General features: G+C 38.2%; 1 protein-coding gene across 1 annotated transcript; it reads right to left on the bottom strand.

Moving 5' to 3' along the window:
• Positions 1-1,288: 1,288 nt before the first annotated feature.
• Positions 1,289-8,665, bottom strand: fbxo15 (F-box protein 15). Its single transcript, XM_087789000.1, has 9 exons — positions 8,497-8,665; positions 8,319-8,423; positions 7,639-7,869; positions 5,289-5,489; positions 4,603-4,732; positions 4,453-4,532; positions 2,085-2,233; positions 1,902-2,020; positions 1,289-1,831 (listed from the first exon to the last, which is right to left on the bottom strand). Exons 1-9 carry the CDS (start codon positions 8,595-8,597, stop codon positions 1,574-1,576), a joined length of 1,374 nt encoding a protein of 457 aa, XP_087645126.1. The 5' UTR covers positions 8,598-8,665; the 3' UTR covers positions 1,289-1,573.
• Between the last annotated feature and the right edge of the window lie 573 nt (positions 8,666-9,238).

The following is a 9,238-nucleotide window of genomic DNA, read 5'->3' as shown; positions in this document are numbered from 1 at the left end:
CTTCCATCAGTTACAGAAGAGAGCCATCTACTGGAAACTTTTATTATAACTAATAATAATGTTGACCAAATTAATTATGAAATAGTTAATGTTGTGTTGTTGAAAAGCATCTTAAATTATTTTGATTTCAGTTTTTCTCGTGGTTGATGTATTACTTAATAAGTAAGACAAATAAAAATGAGACACATTAACAAAAACATCAGAACATTAACATATAAAGTATGATTAATATACAGGTATGACCCGAATTCCATGGTTTATGTCTTGTATCTTATTGTTTTTATTAATATGAAATTTTACCAAATGTGTCCAAATATAAACCAAAAAGACACATTAGTTGCGCCTGTGGTGTCATCTTTTAAATAAATGAATATTAAACAAATATAATACAAATAATCTGAATTCAAGACATGTATTCAAATACAGATTATTACTCTGTCCGAGCTTGACAAAGCTTGTCTAAAATATTCTAATTTTTAAACGTATATATTTATATAATGAACAATTACAAGTAAGATGCCGAGAATTGTTAGTCCAAGATATTATTTCAAAACAAATGTCTGAATATTATATTTGTTTTGATTTGCTCGCTGAACAAAAGCACAGGAAATTGAAATGCGCCACTTGCTAAATGAAACTGCAGCCCATTCAAATCCCGAGTCTTCACTGAAATAACTGTAGCCCCATCTACTGGCCAAAGTATCTACTCAACATGAACGCCATAATGAGGGAAAGAAAGAAGAGTAAGTGCCATTAGAATGGTCCAACATATTTTGTGTCTTCCCCTTTAATTAAATAAAAATAAACTTCAACAGAAGTAGTTTGTTTCCTCGTCATATGAAATTATATTATTCTCCAAGCAATTACAGGAAATAAAAGAATGCTTCATATTTGTTCCTGTAGTTTACTCTGAAGTGCACATCAGCTGGTAAAATAAGCATCTCTTCCAAGTTATTGAAGCTGCAGACAAGATGGAGGAAAGCAAGCTTCGGATCTACCCTTAACTCCAATATATGTTTGCTCTAAGAATCACCCTGACATTTAAGTGGTTTACCAGGACCATAAACCTGTGACTCTATATATGCCCTTTAAAAAAAAAATCGAATTCTTTAATGGGCGTTCAATACATAGCATTATATTACTGTTCAGCCCAGTGGCTTCTTGACTTGAGTCTTTTTGGAAAACTGATGTTCCAAGATGACAAAGTGGTAAAGTAACAGACAAACGACGTGACAGATATCATACCATTTTTTTTTTATTAAGCACTTAAAAAACAACACATGTTTGCCAGTCGTGTACAAAGGAGACTAAAACATGCATGATGTAATGCAATGTGACGACCAATAACAAAGCATGATATAAGACTTTAAAATAAAGGATATGAAATTGCGAGAAGAAATATGATCAGCTTTGTGATTGGTTAAAAGCCAAAGAATACAAATATCTTATACTATCTACTGTCAAGATTTTTACTTGTATTGTTGGTGTTTAAAGTTTTTTAAAATATCAGCCTTTTGTCCGGTGTTGAATGAATTTCAAAGCAAAGCACTTTCATCTGCCTCAGATGCCTGAATCAGTAATTTGTTTTAAAATGATTGTAGACTGTGCGACTACTCAAATAGATCTCTAAGCTGATACAGTGAAGTTGATTTGACCCGTCTGCAAGTCCAAGCACCATTTCGACTCGGTCATCGGACTCCTTATAGTGGACTTCATAGCACTGTTCATAGGAAAAATGTGTCGGCATGGGTGTCATGGTAACCGGAGAAGCCACACACCAGAGCTCGTGCAAGCAGCTGTCCAGAATGGTCAGACTCATGATGCAACAGTCCTGGAAAAACAAGTGGGCAGGTACGTCATCACCAGCAACATCAACTCGTCATCCAGGGTCAAAATCTCACCTTCACCGTCCCACGAATGACCTCACTCCTCCAGTTAAGGATCAGCTTGTCAGAAAGAGTTATATGCTCAAGCTTGTCTTTGCTTTGAATTAAACGTAATTTGACACAATCCTGATGATCTGTAAATAAATGAACAATTTGAATTCCAGACACAAATACCCCCAGGATAAGTCAAAACTCTACCTTTATCAAAGACAATCCACTTGAAGGTTTCATTCATGATGTTGGTTGCATTGGTGTGCAGAGAAAAGTGGATTTGTACATCGTGGAAACCTTTGTTAAAACGGTCAATTTCCTCCAAATACGAACTGAATCGAGGTTTTGCAACGAAACTTGAAAGAAATATGACAAAATAGTGGTTATTGGTTGGTAGATTCTCTTTGGAACTGTAATTGTAAAGACAGGCCGGCAGATGCCGCTAAATCCATGTCAAACTGAGGCCCACCTGCCTCTATCATATTTTCTGATGGAGTTATACAAAATTTGAATTCCATTCAAATGTCTATTACTGATATACAGGTCCTTCTCAAAAAAATAGCATATTGTGATAAAGTTGATTATTTTCCATAATGTAATGATAATAATTGAACTTTCATATATTTTAGATTCATTGCACACCAACTGAAGGTCTTTTGTTGTTTTAATACTGATGATTTTGGCATACAGCTCAAGAAAACACCAAATTCCTATCTCAAAAAATTAGCATATCATGAAAAGGTACTCTAAACGAGCTCTTAACCAAATCATCTGAATCAACTAATTAACTCTAAACACCTGCAAAAGATTCATGAGGCTTTAAAAACTCCCAGCCTGGTTCATTACTCAAAACTGCAATCATGGGTAAGACTGCCGACCTGACTGCTGTCCAGAAGGCCATCGTTGACACCCTCAAGCAAGAGGGTAAGAAAGAAATTTCTGAGCGAATAGGCTGTTCCCAGAGTGCTGTATCAAGGCACCTCAGTGGGAAGTCTGTGGGAAGGAAAAAAGTGTGGCAGAAAACGCTGCACAACCAGAAGAGGTGACCGGACCCTGAGGAGGATTGTGGAGAAGAGCCGATTCCAGACCTTGGGGGACCTGCGGAAGCAGTGGACTGAGTCTGGAGTAGAAACATCCAGAGCCACCGTGCACAGGCGTGTGCAGGAAATGGGCTACAGGTGCCGCATTCCCCAGGTCAAGCCACTTTTGAACCAGAAACAGCGGCAGAAGCGCCTGACCTGGGCTACAGAGAAGCAGCACTGGACTGTTGCTCAGTGGTCCAAAGTACTTTTTTCGGATGAAAGCAAATTTTGCATGTCATTCGGAAATCAAGGTGCCAGAGTCTGGAGGAAGACTGGGGAGAAGGAAATGCCAAAATGCCTGAAGTCCAGTGTCAAGTACCCACAGTCAGTGATGGTCTGGGGTGCCATGTCAGCTGCTGGTGTTGGTCCACTGTGTTTTATCAAAGGCAGGGTCAATGCAGCTAGCTATCAGGAGATTTTGGAGCACTTCATGCTTCCATCTGGCACCTGCTCACAGTGCCAAAACCACTAGTAAATGGTTTACTGACCATGGTATTACTGTGCTCAATTGGCCTGCCAACTCTCCTGACCTGAACCCCATAGAGAATCTGTGGGATATTGTGAAGAGGAAGTTGAGAGACACCAGACCCAACACTGTGGATGAGCTTAAGGCCGCTATCGAAGCATCCTGGGCCTCCATAACACCTCAGCAATCACAGGCTGATGGCCTCCATGCCACGCCGCATTGAAGCAGTCATTTCTGCGAAAGGATTCCCGACCAAGTATTGAGTGCATAACTGAACATAATTATTTGAAGTTTAACTTTTTTGTATTAAAAACACTTTTCTTTTATTGGTCGGATGAAATATGCTAATTTTTTGAGATGCCAAAGTCATCAATATTAAAACAATAAAAGGCTTGAACTACTTCAGTTGTGTGTAATGAATCTAAAATATATGAAAGTCTAATGTTTATCAGTACATTACAGAAAATATTGAACTTTATCACAATATGCTAATTTTTTGAGAAGGACCTGTATACTGTACTCAGTCATTCCTCATGCTATTAGATAGACTGTTGAATTGTGAGTTTGAGGGCAGGAGTGGAGCGAAAAGATGATTCTATTCTCTGTTAATCTTTGTATCGTTTTCTTGTGTGATTTTTTCTTTGATCTATGTTCTTTATCTGTATCTTAGATTGCTTTGTTCTTGTTTTTTTATGAATCTATCGTCTGTGTTGCTGTGTCCTGGAAAAACAATTTCCATCCATCCATCCATCCATCCATCCATCCATCCATCCATCCATCCATCCATCCATCCATCCATCCATCCATCCATCCATCCATCCATCCATCCATCCATCCATCCATCCATCCATCCATCCATCCATCCATCCATCCATCCATCCATCCATCCATCCATCCATCCATCCATCCATCCATCCATCCATCCATCCATCCATCCATCCATCCATCCATCCATCCATCCATCCATCCATCCATCTCAAATGAGAATGTAATGCAAATAAAACATGTAAAAAGAAAATATTCTCACCGTCGCGTTGAACGTCGAATGTTTCCAAAGAGCCGTTGGAAGTGAAGCGAGACCATGAGGAAGGCAATGCTAGTTTGCCCCTAACACAGCGACACGTGAACTTGAGGTTAGTCCTTGTGGACTTGAAGCATGAGAACAATTGTTTTTTACCTTCCAGAAAGCTAGGATGAATCCTGGTTGCAGTAGTTCCAGTTCAACGTGCTCGTCTTTTGCAATGAACTGCATGTTTTGTGTGAGAGCCACCATGTCCAACGTCGCTATGAGGGTTCTCCAGCTGGGTCTGAAACATGTCACATAAAGAGTGAGAAGATAGAGAAACACAGCCGTTTATTATTATAAAGGAAGAAAATTAAATATATTGCATGATTTCATAACACTCTCCAACAAGTGTTAAGCTGTAAAGCTGGTATTTAGGATTTTTTTCACAACTCGTTTAAGATAATTAATATGTTCCTCTGCCAAGGAGGTCATGTCCGTGCTGGGAGTAAACCAACACAAGCCCGAGGACAACGCACAAACTCTGCAGTAAATAGCTTCACGCTGGAAGCAAAACAGCAATATTTTCTTTTATGTCTCACTTTTGTTGCTTTTCTGTAGGACCATCTGGATCCATTAAAAAATATTCATCACTTTATATGAAAGGAATTTGCATTGCTCAGAACAATAATTGTCTTTTGACTGTTGATCAATGATATTTAATATTATTTAAAAAAAAGTTACTTATTGTAAAAAATAAACATTTCATGAGATTGAGCCAAATTGGTTCATGAGTTTTTTTTCAGATGTTCGATCCACGACTCCGATGATTACGGTTATATAACAGAAAGATCTCTTACGTCTTCAGGCCTTTGCACTTCATTCGCGTGCTCCGAACACGTTGGAGTTGAAGAGTGGCTATTTGGCTGAGCTCAGGCCAACGGCCTACATCCCACGTTAGCATCAAACATGTCTCGAAGTACTTGAAGCGGCTGAGGTTAAACCTGGTCTGTTTCCCACACTTTTCCGAGACAGTCACTTCCCACGTGACTTGCGGAGTCCTGAGCGAAGATAGAACAGAGAAATATGAATAACATGCTCCATCAGAGAACAACGGGTTGGGAACAACATTTGATTATTAGCTGCTTGAAAAGCCATTTTGAACACAGGTCAATAAATTCACTTCTGCATCTTAGCAGTTGATACACGTTTCAATATGAAAGTGAGGCTAAATATCTTGATTTTTAAATGGTTTGTTTGCTCTTTGTTTGACACTGGCTCCATGTTTGGTGAGATCTGCTCCACTGTTCCCAACAATGAAATGATGTGCGACGAATATAATGAACCCGCATGAGTCGTGAACAATCTCTTGATCTAATTCTGTCTTCACTGTGATTCAGGACATTCCCCTACTGTGACGCAGCCGGTGTCTCACCGAGGCACCATCCAATTACCAATTAAGTGGAGGAACAAAGCCAAAAACTGGAGCAGCCCAGGAGGCCCCAGCTGACCCAAGGGATTTCTCTACGCTGAATCTGTATGTGTGATGTCTGGCGGAATGATTATTAGCAAGGTAAATCGTGTGCTCCTGAGTGTCTCTAACAGACAAACCCCCATGGGGAACTGTCTGAAACGGTGGGAGCCGGGAAGAAAGGGTAGGTGTGCCCGCTTGTGTGCACACGCAGAGTTGTGGATGAGGGCTTGGGGGAGGAGGCAGTCTCTGCGAGCAACACAATTATTCCTTCTCCCCCTTTGTTACCTCCACAGCAGTGAATTGCAGCACATCCTCTAATCAGAGGTTATAAAAACAAAGCTTAAACTACGGAGGTGGTTTTGAGGGAACCACCCGCTTCCAGCAACGGCATTCCCTCGAGGACCCTTCGCATTTAGACGACGCCCTCCAGTCCGCTAGCCTTTCATAAAGAAGCTGTCACAGAGTGTGATTTACAAAACAAACCACATTATTTCCGGCATGGCAACAACCGTTACCTGTTTTCTTCCCTGACGCTCGATCTATTAACTGTCCTAGGGTAGATCTTCCACCTTATTAGTGGTACGACGTCACAAATGAACTAATGCAGGTCTTCTTCAGGCTGTTTCGCTTCCATTTGGATCAGCTTAATGATGTTTTTTTTAAAGAAAAGATGCTTCTATTCCTGGAGAAACCAACATACTGAGAGAATGTTTGGGGTTACAATAAAAAAAAACCAAACAGATATTAACGACACACCACAGCTACCAAAAACAGATGATGAATATGTTTTTGGAGGCTTGCTCTACTGTTATTACCTTCTTGTTTGTCCTCCTTCACAAAATAATCCCATCAAAAGTCTTCACTTCTATTACTTAAAGTATCAGTTGTCATTTGATTGCTTTTCTTTCGCTGAGCTTTAACACTGGTGTCTTTTAGGGGTGTGTATTGGGCAACGATACATTTAATCAAGACCCTTAAGGAACAACAATAAATTGAGTTTTGTTTAGAGAATTTAATTGTAGGAAAACTGTTGCAGCATTGGAAACAAGCAATTTTGTTACATGCTTGTATGAGCATCATCAGGTGAATACATGATACTACTGTCCATCATGGATGATGACAGTCATCCTCTGAACACTGTCATCAGTGAATGGAGAAGTAGATGGAGTGAAAGAATGCTCCTCCCATGATGCAACACTAATAGACTCAGGGAAAAATTCTTTCCTCGTGCTATACGACTGTTGAATTCTGAGTTTGGGGGCAGGAGCAAAGGTGAAAGGATAATGTTAATCTTTGTATCCTTTTTTTCTTTGTATCCTTGTTCTTTATACTTGTTCTTTTTCATCTGTTTGCCCTCTGTTCTTGTTCTTGTTTTCATTAAACTTGATGAACCGAACTGGAAACCCAATTTCCTGAAGAAGATCTCCAGAGAGATTAATAAAGTTAATATATCGATCTATCTATCTAAAGTGCTGTTGAATATTTACACAGTCAATATTAAAAAAATTATAATAGTTAAGTGTATCAATATATTCTTGCCCTCGAATTTTATGCGTGTGCTCTATTTAAAAAAAAAAAAAAATCAACATTATTGTTAATTATATCTACAAAAGCCTTTAATATTTACATCCATCATTTTGATATTCCTACTGTTTCTTTCTGTCTGCTTTTTTTTAAATTTTATTTCACAATTTAAACATATTCAAAACTCAGGACCAAATACAGACAATTCATACCTGAGAACTGTCTCCATTTGGCAGGGCAGTCCAGTGTGACGACTGATGTGACTGAGTTTCCTTTCCCAGGTCTTCAGGTCGCGCGACCCAAGATTGTGAAAGTACTTGTTTTTCCAGTAGCCTTCGGGCAGATCCCCACATCTCCCTTCAGCTGTGGAACGTAACATGTTGATGGTCTTCCTCTTCCTGTTCTTGTTGAAGTCAGCTTCATATAGTTTACACCAGAGAGCACTGTGAGGGTTTTATAGCAGCACATAAAAGTGTGTGAGACAAGGCTCCGGTTCAAAATGAATTAAATATAAATTATTTAACGGCGCATGAATGGGGACAGTATAGTTTTAAGATTATTTTAAGGAACCGACTGAATAAAAATAATGGAGATGTTAACTAGGACAAAAAAAAAAGTGCAGTAGAGATGATTCACTGCCAGTTCATTATCATTTTTATACATTGGTTTTATTTGGATTCTTAGTGTTTCATCAGACTTTTTTTTGTACATTTAAAATGTGATGACACAATAGTAATCCACCATATAATCTTAATTATTTTAATTATTGTTTTACTTCAGTATTTTTTCAATTTTCAATTCATACATTCGTCATATAAACACAAATGTGAAAAATGTTCTTTAGAGACATTATTTTCATTCATGCCTGTCAACATTGATGTTTGATACTCACTTGTCCATAGCGAGTTTGTAGAAGTGCTTGTTGATGTGAAGAAGACAGAAAAGTGTTGACGCCTCCAAATATGATACGATTTTCAAAACGATTTCAATTGGCATCCTGTGGAAAAACATTGAGTTTTATAAGCACGACGAGCTCCATCAAAGCTAAAAAACACAAGGGAAGGCTTTACCTTTCTATATAGTTTAGACCCGGTGGATGAGAAGACACGGGAGCTTTTCGAGCAACCCCTGAACTCCGACGTTTAGGAACGATCGACCTGTGCGTCGCCATATTTTCAACTTCGATCAAACTTGTTCTTAAAGTGGATAAAAATCTACTTTGACTCGGTGCACTTATCTATTTATACATCCGAACAAAGACAACGTTCCAAAGAATGTCTTAGTTCCGATTGGAAGCGTTCTTTAAAAAAGCGTCTTGTTACCATGACAACACTGGTGAGTTACTTCCGGTACATTCAGGCCGCTTTTATGACAACAAAAGCCTACGTTTATAATCTATTCTGTACGACGAATTCAATTTCTCCTGGATTTAAAAACTTAAATAAATGGTTATATTTAAAGTTTGAACTTTTATTTATATCCATCCTGTTATTTATTCACCATGTAAAACGAATGAAAAAATAGTGTAATGTTTCTTTATGCAAATGTAGTTCTATTTCCATTGTATGATTTTTTTTCATTAAATGCCTTTTTTTTCAGCAACATTATCAGTTTCCTTAATTTGATTAATAGAAAATATAATTATTTAATTAATTTCTGAAATTATTTCTTTTTTTTTTCGGTCCCTATAAGGGATATAAATGTGAGTATTTAAGGTTGACAGGCATAAAATGCCATACAATTACCATAACAAGAAGAATAAGAATAAGCTTCAAATTTAAAATGAAAAACCTTGAAAACTGTTGTGTAGAA

This window comes from Callionymus lyra, chromosome 4 (genome assembly GCF_982586985.1).
Source record: "Callionymus lyra chromosome 4, fCalLyr1.hap1.1, whole genome shotgun sequence".
NCBI lineage: Eukaryota > Metazoa > Chordata > Actinopteri > Syngnathiformes > Callionymidae > Callionymus > Callionymus lyra.
This window is presented reverse-complemented; position numbering and strand designations above follow the sequence as displayed.

Excerpts from the sequence above, each read along its gene's own strand:
- fbxo15 (XM_087789000.1), bottom strand. The coding sequence starts at position 8,597 with ATGGCGACGCACAGGTCGATCGTTCCTAAACGTCGGAGTTCAGGGGTT. Across the intron at positions 8,424-8,496 it reads GGTCTAAACTATATAGAAAG|GATGCCAATTGAAATCGTTT; the intron begins GTAAAGCCTTCC and ends GTTTTTCCACAG. Across the intron at positions 2,021-2,084 it reads GTGGATTGTCTTTGATAAAG|ATCATCAGGATTGTGTCAAA; the intron begins GTAGAGTTTTGA and ends ATTTATTTACAG.